The sequence below is a fragment of the Epinephelus lanceolatus genome, chromosome 8 (assembly GCF_041903045.1).
Source record: "Epinephelus lanceolatus isolate andai-2023 chromosome 8, ASM4190304v1, whole genome shotgun sequence".
Taxonomy (NCBI): Eukaryota; Metazoa; Chordata; class Actinopteri; order Perciformes; family Serranidae; genus Epinephelus; species Epinephelus lanceolatus.
In genome coordinates, this window is record NC_135741.1 from 34,560,779 (window position 1) to 34,585,264 (window position 24,486).

General features: G+C 40.2%; 1 protein-coding gene across 1 annotated transcript; it reads right to left on the reverse strand.

The window, feature by feature from the left end:
* Positions 1-5,473: 5,473 nt before the first annotated feature.
* LOC117258761 (glutathione synthetase-like) lies at positions 5,474-23,574 on the reverse strand. The gene is made up of 13 exons (XM_078170224.1): positions 23,446-23,574; positions 21,720-21,922; positions 17,874-18,019; positions 17,625-17,700; positions 14,017-14,156; positions 11,283-11,399; positions 10,880-10,960; positions 9,326-9,403; positions 8,947-9,013; positions 7,777-7,971; positions 6,760-6,841; positions 6,431-6,620; positions 5,474-6,312 (listed from the first exon to the last, which is right to left on the reverse strand). The coding sequence occupies exons 2-13, from the start codon at positions 21,852-21,854 to the stop codon at positions 6,189-6,191; spliced, it is 1,431 nt and encodes a 476-aa protein (XP_078026350.1). The 5' UTR covers positions 21,855-21,922; positions 23,446-23,574; the 3' UTR covers positions 5,474-6,188.
* Between the last annotated feature and the right edge of the window lie 912 nt (positions 23,575-24,486).

A 24,486-nucleotide genomic window follows, 5' to 3' on the forward strand; every position in this document is an offset into this window, starting at 1 on the left:
TAACAAAAGCTTAAGCGAATTTCAGGTTTTGTTCTACGACATAAAACACTTCAGTAAATACCCTACTTGTGAATTTTGAAGCTTTTCAATACAACTACAAACCCTGTTGGGGACATTAAACGTCATCACCCCCGAACAGACGAGAGTGCTGGCAGTCCGCCTGTTACAGCTTCTTATTTAGCTTAAACAGTCCGATTTCCCCATTATACAATGTTTTTAAAATAAAGCGGCTGAAATCAGTTGAAAGCTTAGTGGCGGTGACGTCAAGAGTCATACGACCGTGGAGTAGTCATGTAGTCCGTTAAAGCCTAACGTTAGCTTTTTACTTCTGGCGATCGCATTTAAGCTTCAAATGCGGTATGAAAGGTGTTCATATGTGAACATGAACTCACTGAACAAAACCTGTAAGTATCATAAACTTGTGTTAGCCACAGAGCTTATTTTCTGACATAATCCAAAACGCAATGCAAAAATCACATTCACTTTCTCTTCCGGGAACCAGCACGATGCTAAACTTCCGGGTTTTGACGTCAGCCCTGGCACACTCTATAATGGATTTTCCTAAGGGGAAAAAACACAGACCTGCAATACTGTCTGGTTCCTAAAAATTAATCCACAGTTTAAGGCCCAAATGCACTGAAAGCGACATGCCCCATTTGACGCAGTAGAGGACTATTAAGTGTAGGCCTACTTCAACCAGCAGTATTTCAGGAAAATGTCGCTATTTATACGTGGCTGGCACAAGTTTGTATGCTTTACAGACACCTCACATAAAGTTTATTTACATTCAACTTCAAAGTGGGTGAAGGTCACGTAAAGCAAAGCTAATCATAACTTTATACCACCTTAATTAATTGCTGTTGTTGGGGTTATGTAGCAAGTTAAGTTTTATGCACAGTAGATGTCAGTAAACGTGTCATGATAGATGACAAGGGGTGGGTCTTTTATGCTAACGTTACTACCAAAGGTCTAAGCTTTTGTTCTTATTTTTTGGGGAACTGCCCATTGGTTCGACAGCCCATTGGTTCGACATCCCATTGTTCCGACCATATTAAACTCACTGTTCTGAAGTCTGTTCCGAAATCATCATGATGCCCTGTGGTTAAGGTCTGGTTAGGTTTAGGCACAAAAACCACTTGGTTAGGGTCAGGAAAAGATCATGGTGTGGGTTAAAATGAAAAAGAAAGTGACAAACTCATAAGCCGTGAGCCTGCTCCGCCTCAAGCCGGTCGCGGCGCACCATACGCCCGCCGTGAGCCGTTCAGCACCGCGGACAGTCGGACTAATGGGATGTCGAACCAATGGGCTGTCGAACCAATGACATGGACCCATTTTTTGTAGGCTATCTGTGACAACACAAGTTAAGATCAATAGTAGTGTAGCTGTTGGCAATGGTAGTTGTTTTCATTTAATATTGAAGAATTACAATTGAATATTTGTTCACAAAGTTTTGAACTAAGCTAACGGAGCTAATGTCAGCTGTCGCCCAAAACTGGTGTGTGCTCCCGCTGCATGTCTTCCTCTCTGCCTCACTGACTTTGGTTGCTGGGTCCACATACAATTTGTATTATATCCTACAAAAATGCACGCGCAACAGTCCATAAGTTACCGTGGTTAGGTTTAGGAAAAGAAACATGTTGAAGATGTACCTTAAAATGACTCAAATTACACATGGTTCCAAACTCCAATCTTCTGGGGAAAGTCTCGGAGGAAAGTCCTGTGTTTTGTGACCTATCCACCAACTCAGACTGCCTTCTAACTGGATCGTTAAATTACTGGCTCATCATTATGCAGTATAGCTATGTAACAATTTTGGTGCATTGCTTTTTGTAGGACAACAAACCAACAGTGCATAAGTATAGCTGGCCTCATGACACTCCAAAACTGAAACAAGGTCGAATCAGGGCTGTCAAAGCAGTTTGGCACACCTCTGTGTGTTCAACCATTTTAAAACAATAGGTGTATTTCAAAACGCGTGCATCAGATGCTTTCAGTGTATTTGGGCCATTACAGCCAATTAGATTCTAGAATTATTGGTGGCCATGATATAATGCAGGACATGCACAAAGTGTAAACTGTAAACTGTATTGCCTCACAGTAAGAGGGTTTTGGGTTCAAACCTGTATGTTTCCTCTGTGTACCTGTGGGTTTCCTCCCAGTTGGGTTCATTGGTGACTCTAAATTGGCTGTAGGGGATTGTGAATGGTGTTCTGTCTCTATTTATCAGACCTGTCTGGCAACCTGACCATGTTGTACAACGCCTCTCTCTCAGTGTCGACAGGGATTGGCAGTGATATCATATTAATCATAATGGTCACATATTGATTCAGTAAGGGATACTGCATTTTATTTTTCACTATGGGATGATCCTGTGTTATGCCTTAACAGTAGTGTTTTAAGTTAAGTATTCCACCTGCGATGAAGAGCAGTGCACTGCCCTAAACTTTGGCTCTTCCAGAGAGAGTCCCTAACAGGATTCTGAGTCTGTCAGACAGTGTGAAGGGGATACTACCATATCAGCAGAGCAATTATGTCATGCGCAGCGACTTATAGGGCAGGTAGATTTTTTCCGATACATTATCCGTGTTTAATTTCATAATATTCCAACTTTTTTCACTCAAAATATTATAACATATTCTCGACTTCTCAGAGAACACATATGTGGGAAATGTTTTTAATTAAACATGAGCAGAAATCTCTCTGAAACACGTGAAGTATTAAAGTTCAAGGGTTTATTCATTCATTTAAATGAATTAATTTATCATTGGTGTATGCGTGCCATGTTGTCATTCAAAGAGGTAAGTAAGTAAGTAAGTACATTTTATTTATATAGCACTTCTCACAGAGAGGACTCACAAAGTGCTTCACAACATAAAATACAAAAAAATACAATAACAGAAACAATGCAAAATACACAAAAACAAATAAAAAGTAAAGTGCAGCGAAATACAGAGATGATACAATGGACAATTAATGGAACGCAAGCCTAAACAGATGTGTTTTTAACTGCTTTTTAAAAATGTCCACGGAAGAGGCCGCTCTCAGCTCATGAGGTAGTGCATTCCACCATTTCGGTGCAACTCCCTCAAACAAAAGACACAAGGAAGAATGGAAAAGTAAACTGTGCCTAGATGTGTGTTGACTCAGCAGAAATAACATTAAACGAGAGAAGCTGATCTGCGGGCGGCACGGTGGTGTGGTGGTTCGCACTGTCACCTCGCAGCAATAGGGTTCCTGGTTCGATCCCGGGTGTGGGAGCCCTTCTGTGCGGAGTTTGCATGTTCTCCCCGTGTCAGCGTGGGTTCTCTCCGGGCACTCCGGCTTCCTCCCACAGTCAGATATGCAGACAATTGTCCGGAGGTGTAAATGTGAGTGTGAATGGTTGTCTCTATGTGTCAGCCCTGTGATAGTCTGGTGACCTGTCCAGGGTGTACCCTGCCTCTCGCCCAATGTCAGCTGGGATAGGCTCCAGCCCCCCCCACGACCCTCAAGAGGATGAAGCGGTTAGAAGATGGATGGAAGTTGATCTGCAGGAGAATAAATATTTGATAAAGAATGTCTGAGAGCCTCACTGCATTAGCATAGTTTTATATTTTGAATTGTCACCCATTGCTTGAATTTTGAGTTTTTCTTTACATAAATAAAGATATTTCCAACAAACACTGGTGCTTAAAACTCCAAACCCCCCAATAAATATCTGTGCCCACCTACGTTGATATAGACACTTGGCTAATCAGCCAATCATGTGGCAGCAACTCAATACATTTAGGCATGTGGACATGGTTAAGACGACCTGCTGAAGTTCAAACTGAGCATCAGAATGGGGAAGAAAGGTGATTTAAGTGACTTTGAACGTGGCATGGTTGTTGGTGCCGGACGGGCTCATCTGAGTACTTCAGAAACTGCTGATCTATTGGGATTTTCACAGAACCATCTCTTGATGCCAGAGGTCAGAGGAGAATGGCCAGACTGGTTCAAGATGATAGAAAGGCAACAGGAACTCAAGTAACCACTTGTTACAACCAAGGTCTGCAGAAGACCATCTCTGAAAGAACAACACGTGGAACCTTGAAGCAGATGGGCTACAGCAGCAGAAGACCACACCAGGTGCCACTTCCATCAGCTAACAACAGGAAACTGAGGCTACAGTTCACACAGGCTCACCAAAACTGGACAATAGAAGATTGGAAAAAAGTTGCCTGGTCTGATGAGTCTGGATTTCTGCTGCCACATTCAGATGGTAGGGTCAGAATTTGGTGTAAACAACATGAAAGCAGGGATCAATCCTGCCTTGTATCAACGGTTCAGGCTGCTGCTGCTGGTGTAATGATGTGGGGGAGATTATCTTGGCACACTTTGGACCCCTTAGTATCAACTGAGCATCATTTTTAAACACCACAGCCTACCTGAGTATTGTTGCTGACCGTGTCCATCCCTTTATGACCACAGTGTACCCATCTTCTGATGGCTACTTCCAGCAGGATAACGCGCCATGTCACAAAGCTCACATCATCTCAAACTGGTTTCTTGAACATGACAATGAGGTCACTGTACTCCAATGGCCTCCACAGTCACCAGATCTCAATCCAATAGAGCACCTTTGGGGTGTGGTGGAACGGTAGATTCACATCATGGATGTGCAGCCGACAAAGCTGCAGCAGCTGTGTGATGCTATCATGGACCAAATTAAGACAGTTCTGAAGGAAAAAGGGGGTCCAACCTGGTACTAGCACGGTGTACCTGATATATATATACATATATATATATATGTAATAAATAACTTGATGATCTGTTGAATGGAAACATCTGAGAAGTTCATAGAGGACATCAATATTTATAGGAACAACTCACAGCTCATTGTGAGCTCTTTTTGTTCACTGAGTATACTGTCAGATTTTTCGGTAAAAAAAGAAATTCACTTCTGCCCCTCTGGTTCTCATCCCTCAGTGCAGTGTAGACAAACACAGACTCACATAAACTCTGTAGCCTTGGTTACCTGAAATGAACTCTGCAGATCTGCTGGTGTTTTACAGTTTTTCTCAATTGTTTACACGCAATTTTGAAAACAGGGCTCCTTTTTTCAAAATATTCACACAATTATCCAAACACCACACTCAATTTGCATAACTCCTAGATTGTTTGCAAAATGACACACTTCAGTCAAAACATATACACATATTTATAAAAATGCTGTTTTGTTTTCATCTCACTAACACAGTCTTCAAATGATCAGACACTATTGCAGTCAGTTACACACTACAGTGATCAATACAAAATATACATTTGTAAAAACCCCTATTTTAGGAAGTAGCTGGTCTAGTGCTAGACTTTTTTGCCAGACATTTTTATGTAAGGGATAATTTAGATGACAAAAAGATATTGTCAAACCCACAACATTCTTCATGATTACTTTGAGATATACAGAGAAAGTACACAAATACAACAAACAAACACAACACTGATTGCAGACTGCTGCAGACTGAAAATATTTATTTCTTACCATACTCAGTTACAGTAACAGATCAACAATGAAAATCAGAACAAAATAGTAGTTTTTCTTACTACTGTAAAGTGTAGACAAATAAAAATTCCTCTATTGGGTTTATGGGGAGTATGGTGGAAGGTATAAGACTGCAAATTCAGAGTGCTCATGGAACCAATTGTGGACCAGAGCAGATTGATGGAAAGATACATTGTCCCAAACGACAATGTGCTGCATGTGGTCCACTTGGTTTACAGTAAGCACCTGTGTGCTTCCACACCAGGTGGATGTGATTATCCAATTCGTTCATTAGTGTGGTCATTGGCAAGCAGGGGCTTTGTAATGAGAAGGAAGTAACCTCACAATCCTCATCTGTGTCTAAGGTGCGATAATGCTTGTAGAGTTTTGCAAATCACTGTGTGTAATGTTTTGCAAAAAGTGTGAAGCTGAGTCTGTGCTTATTGTTGTGCAACTATGGACATGTGTTTTGCTTCTTGAGTGTAAAGAGCTGTTAATTGTGTGAAAATTTTCATTTTAGTGCGTAAACGACTGTAAAAAACTAACTGTATTTGAGAAACATGCCTTTGGTTTTACTGCCACCCAGTGTTCAGCCTGTGGAACTGCAAACTGCAACAAAAAATAATATTAACTTCCTTAACTTGACATGCAATAGATTAGGGGCCTCCATAGATACCAGGAGGAGAGTTCAGATGACAAACGGACTGTCATATGTGGTAACTCCACGGAAAGTCCCTGCATCATTGTGCTCGGTGCTCTTTGTCCTCAACATGTGTCCAGCAGCCTCATTGAGGACCATTTCTCCTCCGTGCCTGTGCATGGAGACAAATAACACAGATTTTTTTCATGATTATCAAACAATCTATAAATGTATGATTTTCATTTTCATTTTTACCACATGCATGCTGTACAGCTCTGTGTATACTGTACCTCACATAGGCTCCATAAACTCCTATTTCACTACAAACAGTGGAGAGTTTGAGAGGAAGTCCTCTCCTCAGCAGGATGTTTTGTTCTGTTCTGGGTCGGATTCTTTCCATCAGAATATAAGCAGCTCTCCTTTTGTCACCTTTAACCTCCTGTAGTACTCTGACAATGTCCTCTCCAAAATAATTGTTCCCTGAAGTGGTGAAGCAGAGACATATGAGGTCATGTAGTCTTAATTTTGGTAATAATAACTGACACATTGTAACATTAGGAGAAATACCAATGCAACTCCTACGCTAACTTTTTCGGGGGGTATGCCGATGTCATCTTACCTCCTCCTTCTCTCTGAGGCTTCAGGACAAACTCATCTGGACTGGCCAAAGCCATAGCCACTGTCTGGTCACCCTCTGCACCCTGGAGCCCAGAAGAGTTTCAAAAATTATTCTCTAATTATTCTCATTTTTATTCTGGGATAAATACAGACATTCAGAAAAACTACAGTAACAAATACACCTAGCTAAAACTGATGTGGTTTAATACAGCCATCTGCGATAAATCCTACTGACACTAAAGTTATAATGTTCAGTTTAGTTTTTTAACATATTTGAAATTTACAGAATGTATTAACAATAATGAGAAAAACTTCCGTGAAGTAAATTAAGTATTTTATGAGCTATAGCGACATAAATTCTCATAGTCTCAGTTTTATTTGACCTAATTACATAAATTGTTCGTATTTAGTTTATGTCAGAAATAATTGATTCAGTTGGATGTAAATTTTATATGCAATTGAAATACGGAAACCTGACTAAATAGACCACAACAAAAACAAAAAACAAAACAACTGTAAAAAATTCAACGGCACAACTGCAGCTGCAGATCATAAAGGTAAGTTGACACCTCTGTAAAACAGTCTGAAATAAGATGTTATTTAGATCATGTATAACTGATTTCAGGCTTTTTTTTTTAAATGTTCTGTATAAAATTTCCTATGCGAAGTAATACACTAAAATTCGTACATGTCCCACGTAATCATGAGCCAGTTATTCATGTGTAACCCACTATTTGGGAAGGCTGCAATCACATGATCAATGCACTGATGAAATAAAGAAGGAAGGGATCCACTTAAGGAGAGAGATTGGTGTGGTGGATGAGTCAAAAAACACAGGACTTTCCCCAGGAGACCGGTGTTCACAGCCATGTGAACTTTGAGTGAACTTAAAGTTATTATAAGGTAGGTCGATGAATAAAATGCATTCATGACATTTGTTAGGCCTTAACGATAATGTGTGTCAGTGACACACTTAAAGAAAACTCATTTACAGCTTTGCAGTATGTTTTTTTCTCACCATGTCTAGAGTGTAGAGGCCAGCAAACGTTGCTCTGATCTGCTCCACTACTTGGGGCTGGTCTGGGAAGAACTTCTCCAGAACGCCAGGTCTGGCGAGTACCTGCTGGACCTTCTTAGTTCCAGCCAGGTGAGTACTGATATCTGGACATTTCACAGCCAGAGAGCGCTCCATCAGAAGACGAGCATCCCAACTCTACACCGTACATGAAATCTGTGTTAGAAATGATTTACAACTGGAAATATTCTTTTACATTAATTCTATTCAATTCAGTTGTTGTTTTTAAGAAGTAAGAACCGTTAATCAAGAAACACACTAAGTCATCAACAAATACTTAAAGTTATATGACTGGATATTTCTGTGATGCATCCTGAAAATACTGTACATGAAAATGGAAAGTCCTTTTTTTTCCTCCATATAGTGTTTTGAAGACTTTCTACCCATTTGTAGTCAAAATGGTTTAATGCAACTTTGAAGCTGCTCTGATTAAAAAAAAAAAAAATTACACTAACAATTGATGCGTAATGTGAAAGTAGTCAGTGGTAGTGACAGCCTACAAATAATTATCACTCAGCTTTGCAGTTCCATTCAGCACTTTAGTGTCTTTTAACTTGCACTGATTTTCCAGCCCACATCTTTACCATTTCAATTCATTCTGAGCACTTTCATCATCAGTGTCCTGTTCAGTAAAAAAAAGCTCTGACAAACCGACTGTATGTCACTTGGCCAGCAGCACACAACAGTCAGACAGAGTTAGCCACTAGCTGATGAACATAGTGGAGCATTTAGAAGCTAAAGAGCCAGATATCACCTGGTTCGAATGGTGCCCCTAGGTTAAATGGCCATTGTTAGTGGTTATCAATGTTATAGCTATGAGTTAGTAGGGTCCTGCTACAGCAACTGCATATTCAGAATGCCATAATCAGCATATTAGATGGTAGTATTTATTGTTATGCTGCGACAGAGGAAGTCAGGTGACGGAACGGTAGTCGGGTATATATATTGATCAGGGTGACAAATGGACACATTCGTGTCCCATGTGAAACCAGAGGTTGAACCATATAAGGTGATCATTTGTAGATTTTGTGTTTACAGCTTGTCTCTGCTGCCTCCAAGTGGCCAAATGAGGTATTGCAGTTTTCAATTAACGTAAGAATATTAATTTCTTACCTGTTCAGTGTAGTTACCTGGCATGTAGCCATAGCGGTAGTACACTACAGCTACCTCCAGCCCATCTCTGCAGAGTTACAGTTAGACAGCATTAACTGAATTAAAAGAACTGACATATTATCACTTGATCAAAAGAATGTCAAAATACTGTGAGGGTTCAAACGTGATCAGCCACCCTAGCTAGTAAAATTATCGCAGGTAAAATAATAGTTCCAATATGTTGTGAAATATGCCAAATACATAAATATGAACAACAATTTCATGTGTGTGCATTAACATTACATCATTACATTTCTGCCCTCTACATACCACAATCACTCTCCATCGTTTACAATTCAACTACAAATTTTACAGTTATAAATACTAAATGAATACTTACACAAACAGGTTTTGGTTGGCATCTAGAAATCCTCTTCTGGACACCTCCTCAAACTTTCTGCGGATAACAGGAATATTCCTGCATGGAGAGAAAATAATCTTCATACCAAAAAAACATGTTTTTTTACTTATGTTATTTAACCCATATTCAAGTCCCATTGAGATCAACAATCTCTTTTACAAGGGAAACCTGGCCAAGACAGCAGCACACAAAAAGTTACAGCCAAACAACAACACAATAAGGAAACATAAAAGATATAAAGTAAAATGCAGAATTATTAGAACACCTAAGCACAATGACAAGAACCAACTGATTCATTCATCCTTGTACTTGTACTCCATCCTTGTACTGCACAGTTTGGCTTTTAAGTCAGGCAGAGAGACCAATTCACTCTTTCTGAAGGTTATACCAGCTGAGAGGAGCACAGCACATTAAAAGTTTTCTTTCCCAGCTCAGTCCCAGCACCAGGAACAGACAACTAAACTAAATCTAAAGATCTCAGACTACAGCTACAGCCATATCTCTGTTCTAGCAAAGTATAAATGTACAAAGGAAGCCAAATACAAAGATGTTTGTAACAAGTGACAACCTCTAACTTCTGTCCCTAAGCAGTAATAACACAGTGGGTAATAATAATCACAGGCTTCTTCCTAGCATTGCGAAATGCATAACCTTGGTTTCATCTGCATTTGATAACATTGAAAACAGCCTGCACTTAGGCCACAGCCTCTGTGATGGATGAGCTGGCACAATATATCAGTGTCGTCGGCATAAAAATGAAAATTGGCACCAACCACATTTTGACCAAGACTATCAATATAAAAATAAAAAAAATCGGGCCTAACACAGAACCCTGGGGTACACCATTGCCAGTGTTGAGCCAGTTAGAGGTGAGTCCATCAAACTAAACACACTGAGACCTTTCTGAGAAGTAATTCACAAACCAGCCCACCGCCTGATCAGATATACCAATAATAGTCAACCTCTGTTTATATAATAAGATGGTCAACAGTATCAAAGGCTTTGGACAGGTCAATAAATAGCGCTGCACTGCACAGCTCTGCTTCATGTCAAAAATGCCAATGATACCACTTGCCACTTTCATGGTTGCAGTAATGGTGCTATGTTGCTTTCTGAAGCCAGAATGATGTTTAGATAGAATGGAGTTATTACAGAAAAACACCTTCTACTGCACTCACTAATCATTCAAGATCGTTGCTAGAACTGACACCTTTGAAGTGGGCCTATCAGCAGTGGGGGAACATACTAGGCTGACTTCCATATTTTTGGAGTCACCTTAGAGCTTAGAGAGAGGTTGAAAATATAGGTCAAAGGTTGAGCAATAAAATCTGCAGCTAATGTTAAGAAAATGGTTCAGAGTTGTCTATACCAGCAGGTTCTTTACTAACTTGACAAAGTCTTCATGCACTTCACAAACAGAAAAAGGAAAGAAACAGAAAGGTTGATGTATACCAGGTCTGCGTCTGAAGATTGATGCAAAGTTTCTGTTTAAGAAATTCAGTTTTTACGTATCTTTAAACCCTTTGCCCTTACCTGTTCCAAAGCTCCTTTTCAATGGAACGATGATTGAGTTTGGAAGTCTGGACATCCTCAACCAGAAACAGGATTACTGCCCTGCAGAAGGCGAATCAAGTTTATTACCAATTGCTTATTATTCAGTCAGTGTAAAACCACAGAGAATGTAATCTAAGTAATCAAAGGTTTTTCCTTTAGGATAAATTCTGCACTAAATCAAGTTAAAAGAAATTGTGAAAAACACAGAGAAAAATTCTGATTCCTTCATATTTTTACAAGCTTTACACAAAACGAAACTGTTATGATATGTATTTATCATATGTAATCAACCAAAACTTGCCATTCGTAATGTCCAGGAGATATTCTTATCATTTTTTTATTGATACTACATTATGTTGACCTCCACCATCACTACACTTACTTCTGTTGGCCGTAGAGCTCCCAGGCCTTGGCGAGAGCAGCCATCATTCCAGAAGTCCTGTTGGTATCCTGAACACACTCGCTCTCTTCCAAAAGACCAACTGACCTCAGTATGTGTCTGACAAATCAGAGAGAGCCATCGGCTATTTTGCATAAATTGACGTTACAGATGTAGCAAAAACCGAGCATGATAAGTTGTGAAAGTGAATGTTTGTGCCAAATTTGAAAAAAAAATCCTCAAGGTGTTCTTGACATATCACGTTCACAAGAATGAGACAGACAAAGTCACAGTTACCTGACTTTGACCAATGACCACCAAAATCTAACCATTTCATTATTGAGTTGAAGTGGAAATTTGAGCAAAATTTGGCAAACTTCCCTTGAGGCATTACTGAGATATCACGCCCACAAGAATAGCACGGATGAACAGAGAGATAACCTGAAAACATAATGCCCCCTGCCATGGCTATTACTGGCGCCGATTATACAAGTCGTGTCTGGTGCACGGGAGTGACCGCAGCTGCTAATCATCTTTCAATCAATTCTGCTTCATATACCAAGCTCCAAGTTCAGAACGCCACCAGATTGTAGACTCTGCTTACCAGTCAGTCATGGTCAAGCCACCTTGTTAATCCTGTACTTTTGACTTGCTTACTAATAATTGTTTCTCTGTGCCTGCAGCTTTATCCCAGCCTGACTCCTGCCTCCTGCTCCACTCCTTCTCCCCCTGGTAACCAACTGTCATCACTTCAGCTTTCCGCCTGCACGGAAACTCCTGCTCAACTCAGTAAGCACCTGAACCTCATCTGCTCCTTTCACCTCACTGCTCTGGAACCTCTTGGCTAGTCTCTATACAGACTCTACATTCAGTGAATGTAACCCCGGAGGTCTTGCCACCGGAAGAAGAGCAGAAGAGCCCTGGTATAATTGGTGTCACTGCAAACTCTGAATCCATCGCAATGGTTCAGCATATTTACTTAAATGGAAGTCGGAAATGGAAATTCGCATCCTCCGCCCAAATCAAACCGGAATGCCAAAAAATCAGGGGTCTGCCCTCAGAGACTGTATCGCCATCTGCCGGAAGTCAGACGCCGAATACAGCCGATGGGTTCCGAGAATGCCTCTTGGCCAGCTTCCCCAGTCCAGCTCCCCTGCTTCACTCCCCAACCTCAGACTTTAGCCTCCCAGTACTCCTCCACTCATTTTTATTGATAATAAATCACATACTAGAAACTGCTCCTGATCTATGTTTTTGTCTGATTTTGGGTTCACTTGTCTAGTCACAGTCTCTCTGGTTAATTTAGCAGTGGTTAATAATCTTCTTGAGAGAAATATTTACTGCAATCACCAAGCTGTCTCAATTTTGAAGGTGAAGTGTTGATGTATTCAGTGTAAGTAACCACAGCTGTTTTCATGTCTTTAGAAAAGTGAAGTTTCCTTAAGCTGAATTGCACAGAAGCACTTTCTGACCCGAACAGCTGAGTTGGGCGTTTTTGCGTAGGAATATGGAGGTTGTACGGCTGAGAAAATGTAGCACTAAAGGAAAGGGCTGGCTGATGGCAAGGTAAAGCAGAAAAAATAAATATAGCATGCACTTGATTTTTTTGTTTTGTTTTGTTTTTTAAGGTAGGCTTTTTTTAAGTTGCTAAAAAACATTTTGCTGCTAACCACAGTTCATAGCAGTGCAGTGCTAATTGTCTGGGGCACTAGTCCCATCTGGTTCTCCAAACAAGAAGCACACTGCCATCCACTGTATGTAATACACTGACGGTAGAAAAGTATCTCATACAGCCCCACTTCAAAAACCTGAACTATCCCTTTAAGCCTGAGCAGTACTCCCCTGCTTAAACTGATGAAAAGTTAAAGCTCTATCTGGTAACTTATACGAATGTCATATTTGCTGAAACACTAGACAATATCCACGCAGTAGTGCATGAGAGAGTCTGTGAAACAAATCATGTTCCTCTGCCATCACATAGTGCTTCTGATGGCATTAGCAAAAATTCACTGTGGCTGAAGGAAAACAACTCATCAGAGCCCAGGAGTCTCTAATGCAGTTATCAATCATGTCAGTTGCTGCTCCCGAACTGTGATCAAACTGTCAAACTAGGGAGTGCTGATCAAGATTCTGCATTGCCCATTTCTTGCCCCAAATGTTTTCATAAACATATTTTAGTGTACTGTTTAGCTGTAAAATAAGAAAGCTTGTGACTAAGCTGCCATGTTGAAAACAGTCGAGCCATAATGAAGCACAGCCCACCAGCCGAAACAAACAAATCCAGAGATCCAATCAGTGTCGCCTGTGTGACATCAGTCTTCTTCTGAATGTCAAATTAGTTTCTTTTTCTCTGGATTTGCACTTGTTTTTACAATTTCATCACCTGATGCTCTTTACTGTTTTTTGTTCAGCCATAATAAGTGCTTGCTCATGTTAGCAGCAAAACAATACACCGCTTAACACTCAAGTGAGTAAAAGAGTAAATCTGCTGTGTTAGCTCCTCCTGTTCTCTCTGGTTGACCAACCACTGTTGGGTGGTGGAAAATGCATCACTAGCTGAGTGTCGCTTGTGATTTTTCCTGTGAATGTCACCACAGACACCTGTAACACTGCAAATGCAAGGGCTTTCATCAGTGGACCGTAGACTCTACACCATTGTGTTGCCTCATTCAGCAATAGATAGTGACTTCACAGAAAATCTTCAGTATTATTACTTCTCCTACATGTTCTCAGATACCTGTGCACCACGGGGAGACAGTCAGACACGCCAAAAGCACCAGCAGCAATAGTGTTGATCTCTATCTGCTTCAGGGAAGGAGTCCCATCCTCCCTCTGATCCAGCATGTAGTCACACCGGTTTAAACCCACCACTATGGACTGGAAAGAAAATACATAGTTTAAATTTCACTCATAAAATCATCCACAACAGACCCACGTGTAGAAATAATCATGTCACTACAAACATAACATAGCACATTATAATAATCACTAAATCACACAAACCTGTATCACCTCATCTTCATCACTAGGGAGTGTCTTAGTTTAGTTTCACTTAGTTTGACAAATAATCTTGCACTCATTTTATTTATGTTTTTTAATATATGGCTTACCTGAAAAAAACCTTGTATAGATATTTAAATAATACAATATATATAATACAGTATATAGACCAACTTTCTCATTTTATAAAAATAAATGCCTTATGCTTTAAGAGTGCAAATAGAGTGCAACTGTTCTTAGTGGACAGTTGCACGTGCACACTGGTGGCAGAAAAACAGCAGACACAGATGTGAAACGGTTGAGACACCCAGAATGGAAATTTTAAAAAATTTACAAATTACAAAAAAAAGATAACCTTCAGTTTTATTGAAAACCGTCGCTGAGGATGCCATTTGAAGCTAAACGAAGACCTTAATGGGTGCTAGAATTTATTGTAAACAAAAAATCTAGGCTACATAATATTCACATACGCAATTCATAGAGCCCTACAGTTACAGCATGAAATTATATTTAGGCTTATATTTGCATACACCTAGTGGCAGCAGTATTTACATTGTCCTAAAATGCATTAAAAAAATTAAAACAAGTTAATGTTAACTGAGCCATGAAGTGCAGTTTGCCGTCAGTAGCCTATAGCTGTCTGACTTGTTTAAATGTCTTATAGCTATAGCTTCATTTTATGTCCTTGTCGCTTGCTCTGCAGTCCATAGTGAACAAAAATCATTTGACAGATCTTGGCATTAAACATCCTGGACGTCACCGCAAAGTACAAAACTGTATGCATCGAGAGGTTTATGTCTTGAGTTATTCTTTCGTATGGATGCTGGGTTTTTCCACAAGGTAGGCTATAAAGATGTCCAACCACTGTAGCGTTGCATTGCTCAGAGTTAGTTTGTTAGTGCGAGACCATATGTATACACATACATACATCTACGTGTAGAAAATAAAGTTTTGTCTCCAGTTAATTAGAATCTTGATATTTAGGCTATAATCGCTGTTGGACGCTCAATAGAGGAGTGTGTGTTTGGCTTACATGAACTGACTTCCTGACATGGTGAAAGATAATTCATCATCATTAAGGAACTGTAAAACTCACATTTGTCAAGTATGGATTTGTCTTATTGTCCCTGGTTAATACTTGTAGAGACGTCCTCATGTAATAAAATGTAATGTGAAAGTAACATTAGACAACTTTTCAACTAGCTAGCTGATGCCATCTGTTTATCAACTCCTTGATCATAACAGAGTAGTAACTTTCACCACTGCTCCTAGAAGGGACACCACAAGAAAATATGTTCTTTGTCTGGATTATTAAACGTATGATGGATCATGGATGTTTGTTTCTACCAGTCAGCTATCAGCTATAGCTAGGGTTGCCACCTTGGATTTGTGAAAAAAAGGGACACTCGACCAAATGTTTGAAGCGGAGGGCTCGGCCATTATTACCAGTTCAGACTGACCAATGAACATGAAATTCAGACATAGGAGACCAGATTTGCCATCTTTTCCTGTCCTTCTATGTGCCTGTATTTTATATTCATTTTTATATCAATGAAAAAAAACAAATCTGTGTTACTAAATTCTTACATTTTTACATGTATCTCACCATAGCAAGTTGGAAGTCGACATATTCTGCCATATATGAAGAGGGGAGACTCTCTGGAATCTGGCAATATAAAAACCATGATGGTGGGACATTCTGTCACTTCACAGCTGTCCAAAACATGTGGTTTGTGCCAGGCGGACATGATTGACAGGATTTTTTCATTATTGCAAGAAATTCCATTGACTCATTCACAAGTCAAAAATGAAAAAAAAAAATCATTCACTAGTCAACCAAGTGCAATGATGTCCTCTAAGATAATATTTGCCACTTTGTTTGCAGTAAAAAAAAAAATTGGGCATTGGGGGGAACACATGTCCCCCTCAATGTATATGGTGACTACGGCCCTGTCATGTATGCATAATTAGGCTGCAGTTGTCCGGGTGCGCAAAGGTGAAGTGGCTGGTCTTGTCATACAATGTTTGACGTGTGTCAGCTGGACAGTATGGAGATATTTGCATCTTGAAAGCCGGACTACAAATGTGGATAGACAGGGAGAAACACACGCAAGCCTAAGATGTGGTAAGATACGATATTCCTCACTATATGAAGTGACTGATAACAAGATCTGTATAATGGATTGTAAAGAAATTCGTCAGGTTTTTATTTTGTAGACAATTAATCTGTATTTATAGCATGATGGGATGACAGCACAATGATGTGTGTGGTATCATTGGAAAGCTCTGCTCCTGCGCTTTCATGTGATATGTGTGGCATTTCTGTGCGAGCCTGCATTCGCGAGTAATCCATCCGAGAGTAATGTGTGTGCAAAGCTGTATGAAAGCTCTGTTATACATAATTTTAGTGTAACTTTATCATTTTCTTTCGCTGTGCAAACATTCGGAAAGCTACGATTCCACTGTTTCACGTGATATGCGTGGTTTCTTGCTATGACGCACGGTCGCGGAGAAAAACCATAGAGAAGAACAGGTGTGAATTTGGATGCACTATGCGTCGTTCTGGATGGACTCCTTGGCCTGCTGCTGCATTTTCCCCAAAAAACGGGACAAATTGTGTCCCGGGAGAGATTTTTTTTTTCCCGGGACAGCTGATGAAAAAAGAGAACAATTCTGGGAAAAACGGGACGGGTGGCAACTCTAGCTATAGCGCACTAGCTACATTAGCTACATCGCTAACATTAGCAAGCCTTTAATTTTCCCTGCCTGGATGCAGATGGGAACCGATCTAAACACACATTCTAGTCTCTACGTTGGCATAAACAAAGAATGTGTTTTCTTGTGGCAAGGAGTACTTTGTTATGATCAAGGTGTTGATAAGCAGGCAGCATTAGCTAGCTAACGCACTAGCAAGTTGATAAGTTGAACTTCCACATTTAATTATATTATATGGGGACGTCTCCAACAATTAATTAATTAAGGAATAAGCCAAATCCATGCTTGACGATGATGATATATCTTTCACCACATAAAGGATTCAGTTCATATGAGCCTAACACACTCATTTACTAAGCATTGAGCAGCACTGATTAGCCTAGATATCCAGGGACAACACTTTATTTTCTACATGTAGATCATACACCCATGGATATAAAAACAACTCATTGCAATTGGTTGAGAAATATAAACGTGCTTTTTACATTTTACTCAGCACTCACACCGAAACCACTACTGTCCCTTTCTGCCACCAGTTTGGCCCCGCCCACTAAATAGCCTACATCATCTCTGTTAACAAATACAAAAAGGGTCTATCCTGTTTCACAGCAGGTTTTCTACATCACTAACCTGTTTCCGACCTTCCTGCTGCACTTGTCTGTATATGCCAAACAACTTAGCTGTAAAATCATCTGCCTGGATAGTTCTGTGATGTTGAAAAAGACAAATCATTAAACCTTATCAGTGACGGAGCCCTTTTGAGCTTCATTCTGTTACACTGTGCTCCTGTCAAAAAAATTGCACAGGGTTTTATAGAAAATAAAAACTTAATCATCAAACAAAATGTTGTCATCCATGTGACCAACATTCCCTTTGTACCCTGCAAGAGCCTCTTCTAGAAAGTCTGGGTCCTGGCTGATCTTGTCCACCAATGTGTTGAGGTGAGTCTGCACATCCAGAGCCTGGAGGAGGGCGGCTCTGGGCACAGGAGTGGGGAAGAGTGTAAATGGGGCGTAGGTGACGACCTGAAAGCAGAATACAAATGTGGTGACTGGCTGCTGTTAGAAAAACCAAGAAAGATAAAGATATCACCAGTGCATTCTAGAAATACTTGGGGGAAAAAAAACTTTCATTTGCACACAAAATGTAATGATATTTTTGTGTGTGGCAGCTCTCCTTTTAAGATGAATGCTATATGGTGGAAGGGCAGTGGCACACAATGTTTTCTTTATACCAAGACACCCCTTCTTTGTTTTTGTTTTTTTCCCTTTTATTTAAGGCAACACCACTCCCCCATAACATGCACACATAATTCACACATTTTTTACAGGCCAAAAAATAATACTGATGTAACATACTGTGATATTTGAACTAATATCAATTTAAAGTGAAGTAATTAAGGCCTGCTCTCCACTCAGGAAAAGAAGTCATCGGATTTAAGGCCAGGACACATGTGAAGTCTTAAACACTTTTGTGATGCTACGGGGGGCTGATTGCTGACGATCAACTGTTAGTGTGGTAGGACGCAGTGCTGAAGGACTGTATTCTCACACACAGTACGGTGCACCTAGTAATCCATTGTTAATATAAATATATTGATTATAGTCTTTTTGGTATAAAATGTTCCTGTAAATATTGCTTTGTTTTTTTAACGTGGTATAACGTTATCGAAAATGCAATACAAAATGTAAATGAATAAATCTTGCATCACCCTCGGCCCCTTCATAAAGCATCCACTCTTTAATCACAGATTTATGGGACACTCAATGTTTGTGGCCAACAGAGTGTAATGTAAAATAATTAATCCACCTTTTATCCCAAGATTTTAATGAAATATGTAATGAAACCAGGCCTAGATACCTCAGAGAGTTACTACAGTGGGTCCTCCTCGCTGCCTTCACCCTGTCAGACCTGTCAGACCTCATCCAGAAGTCAGGACTTTGATCTTTCTTTTTGTACATCTGGGGCCGCAACAGTTGTAAGAATCTTGCAAGAATCCTAGTTATGTATTATATTATATTATATTATATTATATTATATTATATTATACTTAGGTGCCCTTCAAATGACTGAATGTGACAGATGCTATCTGTCTCATGTAGTTGCTGTGTGCAGGTACCAGTTGAGGACACTTCTAAATATGTGGCTGCATTGATTCTTTAGAAATAATGCATGTTGTATTGACAGACATTTTATTGAAACTATGCACATTTTCAAATTCATAGATGTTATTTCTATGGTCTAAGACAGTCCAAAAATATTAGTAAACACAAACAACTGTCCCCCAAATCCCAAAACTAAAGAAACTCAAATTTGCTGCTGAAACTTTGTGATGCCATCAAGTATAAAGTCTGGAGCTGCTGTATAGACAATGACTTGGCAACTGGAAAAGATGTTCTGAGATCACTACAACAGAGTAAAGCTCATTTGGGTATAAAATAGAAAGCAAACATTCTGTGGGTCCACAAAATCGGGCTCCCATTCATTGCCTATGGAGAAGCTCCAGACTTTATACCCTATGACATCACAAGTTTGAGACTTACTTCCCTGGTTTCTGGCTTTGAGAGAGATGAGCTCATGTTAACAATTATTGATTGAACTTTCCTCAGCCATGGAAATAACATTTGGAATTGTTAAAGCCTTTGGAAACACAGCTTGAAATAGTAAAAATGCATATATTATATCAAAGTCGAGTGTCTCATTAATCATCCACAAAAGTCTGAGTGAAAATAACCATTCATAACTATTAGAAAACCTGGTTTAAAAACAGCTCATTTTGCTGTTTAGACCAGCTCTGATTGACAGCTCCCTTGCTTTGATTGACATCTCCCTGGCTCAGCAATGGCTGCCACAAATTTAATCCAGCCGTACATGTTTGAGCCCTCTGATGATTCATATTAATGTTACTTTGTAAAATAGCATAACTTTTACATGCAATGTTAGCTGAGATGAATGACAACAGGAGGCTAGCGCTTTGCCTTTCTTCATTGAGATACGTTTTCATAGCCTGAGTGTCAGACTGAAGCTCCCAGAACCTTCAGTCTGACATGGCTTCCATTGAAGGCGATTTACAAGGGGGAGGGAATTTGATTTTTCCCTAACCAATCAGTAGAGATCAACGACTCACCCAGAATCTGACGTCATTAGTATCCATGCCTCGGGGCTGCCGAAAACAAGCGAGCATTGCCCGTTTAAAATGTCTCCGTCGTCGTGCACGCCCAGCTGCATCGCCGTTAAATCCAGTTTAACAGCTTCCTTAATTTGGTCCTCCATTAACGCGAGTAGTGGCGAAATACCTCGATAGCATTGTCAATGTGGTCTGTAGGATCTGTAGCGGTCGCCATTGTTGCTATCCTCACCAGTTACCCACCGGCGTACAGCTTGACATCAGCGTGGCGCTGATTGGCTAATCGCTAGACCCCCGGCGTTCATTGGTCCGTCCAGCGTTTGGATGAGATAAATCGCAAATTCATTGAAGTATGCCAGACCAGAGATGCAAGCCTACTCAGTTGAGTGGGCGGGGTCTATGGTCTGGACCCGGCTAACGTTTTCATTGAAAACATAAATCTGCTCCGTTTTTCTGATAATAGCCTTTTTCATTCAAACACATCCAGTCTTAATAGATTAAATATGTCTTTACTCTGACACACACACACCGACCCTCAAAGCAGGAGAGACCGGTGCCGGCCGGCCGTCTCTCTGGCGTTGTGTAGAAGTATTTGGCTGCCTCGAATAATGTTCCCCTCTGGCTAAAATTGTGTTGTTTCCCGCAGCATCACCTCCGCGATTGGGGATATGTTTATGCGTAGCAAAGCTAACTGCTTGGGGTTGGGGTTAGGGGTGAGGAAGGGTGCACATTACGTCCCCTCCCCGCAAGCCGACACCGGCACCGGGCCCGGGGGGCAAGCCCGGCCGCTCACAAGCCGCATCTTCCTGCAGCTCCACGAGCTGCAAAGGCTCGGATTGTCCGGGCTCTGGAGCCGGTCAACCTGATTCGAGTGCTGTTGGGAGCCGAGCGGTTCAGCCAGTTTATGATCTGTATTTTCTAAACATCACACTAGAAAGAGGAGTTGGCTCAGACTCAAAGAGGCAGATTTAGCTGGAGCAGAAAGGTTTTGTTGCGCTGCCAGTGGGGGGCGGGATGAGACAACTGACGGATGATTTATGATTGGTTTGGAATTTATTGCATAATAAATCTCAGAGATAACCACGGCCAAATCAAACCCAATTTCAAGAATGTACAAAAACTTAATAGACATATATTTCTTAGTTGGATGGAAATTGATTTCTAATTGTTTTTACATGTTTAATATTATGTACATAAGACCCTAAATTGCATAGTTAGAAGGCTATTGTGGATTTGGGTTTCCAGAGGCTTTAATTTCTGCAGCCTATAAAACCACAGATGATAACATAGCATATCTACACACTAAAAATCATTGGGTTGTTTTTATCAAGTCTTACTGTTATTTGTATATTATTGTTGGGTTACTAATTAAGAAAAAAAAAAAAAACATGCATGGATGCAGATGGCTTTGTAACCAATAATTGCATCAGTGTTATCTTGACTTAATTTTCAGTGTGTAAATTCCTCCCAGTCTCTAAGGGACCCAAGGGTCCCATGGGATTCTCCATTTTATGTCAGCCTCTAATGGAAACCACTCAGTGAAAAGGGGTTCAAAACAGATACAAACAATTAAAACAAGACTGTGTGGTTGTTCCTACCTCAGATGAATTGGGGGTCTCGAGTGTGCGCATAAGAAGCCCATGTTGAAAAGCCAACTCTTTCGCTTCTTCCACTAAACAGTTTAGTCTGTCAGGATTTGAGATCAGCTGCTGGAGAAATACTTCTCTTGCCATCACAAAAACACAGCAACCTTTCAGGAAGCAAATGGACTTTATAGCTGCTGTGTAGCAGTGAGTCAGGGCTGGGCATTTTGAGAAGAAAGAAAAAGGAGGAAGAGGAGGAAGATGAAAACAGAAAGAGCAGAAAGACAAATGAGAAATACAGGATGGGCTGTCAGCAGAAATGCCCCGACAAAAACTTTTTAAACTTCTTAAATCAAAACTATGTTAGAAACCATGTGTCTCTAAACCACACAGTACAATAGGTCGTTTTCATGGGAGACATTTTGACATGTCACAGAGGAAACAACAAAGGTGTAAATAAAGAAATCAAGAAATCAATAATGGCTAAATAGCAAATTATTGCAAAATGAAAAGTCAAAATGTCTGCTGTGAGAAAGACCTATGTCTGATTAGGGATTAGAAACTCACAGCCTTAGACACCAAGGACAAGTCATGATCCTGTTTAACTACCTGCCAAGTGAGAAACCTTAGACTGCCTTCATACTATGACTTCAGCTATCAGCGTTGCATGATTTTTTGAAAATTTGAGATTTTTGTACGTCATCTAGACAACATATAGATTTTTCACTGACTGCAATGGTTTACAGTAAGATGGAAATCAAAATATTGTCAAAAGTTCTGTTTTTGAGATACAACGAGGCAAAGCTGTCCAGCATCTTATAATAATAACACTGTCAACAACAAAAGAGACAGCCAGCAGAGCTGCCCGGCCCCTGAAATTGAAAACATTCCACAAAAGAAATTGACAGAGCAGGAAACACAACATATCCAATCGGTGACAGTGACTGGATGTAATGCCTCAAACTTGTCTTTTCCATGTACATCGAGGAAGAAATTGTAGTAGAAAAAATGCAAGTTCACCTATATGTCCTTTCATTGATTCAGTCAACCAAAATTTATTTGAATTGAAAACTTTGCTTATTGTGTCAAATGTTGCTATTTGCTAAAAATGTGATTAATCAAGATTAATTGATTACAAAGCCTCTGATTAATTTTTTTTTTTTTAATCGTGTCCCACCACTAATTTAAATAACTTTGCCTTGTTTGCTCTCAGACAATAAGATAGTCAAAGCATAATGTCTGCCCTTTCCTGTGAGAAAATGTCGCTGCAGAGGCACGGTAGTGGAGAAAGATCTTCAACAATGTGGAACTACTCTAAGATAGCATGGTTTTGTCTGCTTAGACTCACAGGCCTTAGTCAAGGGTCCAGTCTTAACCTGTTGAAGCCACACCCTATGACCATTTAACTTTGTATAACTTTGAGGGGGTGGGCATTAGGGACAGGTTTTACTGGACTACAGACTTCATGGAGATGCAATGTCCAAGATGGTTTTTGTGAGTGTTTCACATGCCTTTATTATTAGCAAAAATGTACCTCACCAAACTAGTCCATCAGTGACATTCCTCCTTGTGTGAGTATCAAGGATTTGAGTTACACCCTGCTTGTTGTTAAAGCGCTTGCTCAGAAGAGGAGAAAACTGCTTCACTGCGTTTCATCATGAGTGAACGACCCCTTGTCACATTTGTGTCAGAAGTGATCTAAGACAATGATTTTGCTCAGATAGACAAACTCAATGCTCACCTCGAAGCGATGGCACACACAAGGAAAGAAGGACTGCGGCGTAGACTGCTCTCTCCAATCACTGCAGATCCTCAGAGATCTCCAAACATGAGCGATGCAGCTGGCCAGCCGTCGAGGGGTTTCTTTATAACAGAAAGACAGGAAGAGCCTGCTCTCCAGGGATTTCCATCAGTATATCTAGGCCAAGCATGTCCAAAGTCTGGCCCAGGGGCCAATTGTGGCAGGAGGACTGATTTTAAATGGCTTGCAGACTGTCTTTCAAAATGTACTATATTTTGCCTATACCACACATTATTTGTCAATCGAGTCGAGGGTGGGGGCAAACACTGTTCACCTGCACAAACTGCGGTGCCACACAGCTGGTTCAATATCCGCCAAGTTTCCCTTTATATTTATTGCCTTCTGAGTCGATCAGCAGTGATGCGGTGGTTCACTTTTACACTGTGATCTGTCGCCTGTTGTTCGGCTTTAGCTTCTAACCATCTTTGTCTTTTTAACCTGTTTTTGCTGCTGGATGAGTTTGACATCCTGGATATACCCTTCAAACACATACTGTAGATCCCTCTGTCTGCTTCTCTCTAGAATAACTTTTTCATTTTTTTTCAAAATATGATAATATTTCTTCAGGTAGTGCAGTTAGTTACAGTGTGGGCTCCATGCTAGCTCCAACAGCTTGATGGGCCATCACAAAAGGGCGGGGCTTAGTGAAGGGTCTACTGTTCTGAAAACTGAAAACAGTGGTGCAAGAAGTAGTCAGAACCTTCACCTTAATAAAAAATTACAGTACAACAATGTAATTAAGGCCGCAACTGGCATTTATTAGGGTCCAAAGCATTTGAATGTTTGTTACTTTTTGTTACCAAAACATTTGATGTTGCGTTCACTGATTTATTTTTTTGCTTGACTACATTTGTATTGCATTTTGATTTCATTTAAGAGCTGGAATGCATCTCATGTCTATTGATTCATACACAAATAGTGCCACTATGTGAAAAGTGTCAAACGTTAACCTGAAAAATGCAAAGATTCAGACCACCTGCA

What these genes read in the sequence shown, in the direction of transcription:
- LOC117258761 (XM_078170224.1), bottom strand. Translation starts at nt 21,854, where the DNA reads ATGGCAAGAGAAGTATTTCTCCAGCAGCTGATCTCAAATCCTGACAGA. An exon ending in TGTCTCCCCGTGGTGCACAG is followed by an intron (nt 11,400 to 14,016) that starts GTATCTGAGAAC and finishes CTGATTTGTCAG; the next exon opens with ACACATACTGAGGTCAGTTG. An exon ending in GAAAAGGAGCTTTGGAACAG is followed by an intron (nt 9,404 to 10,879) that starts GTAAGGGCAAAG and finishes CTCTCCATGCAG; the next exon opens with GAATATTCCTGTTATCCGCA.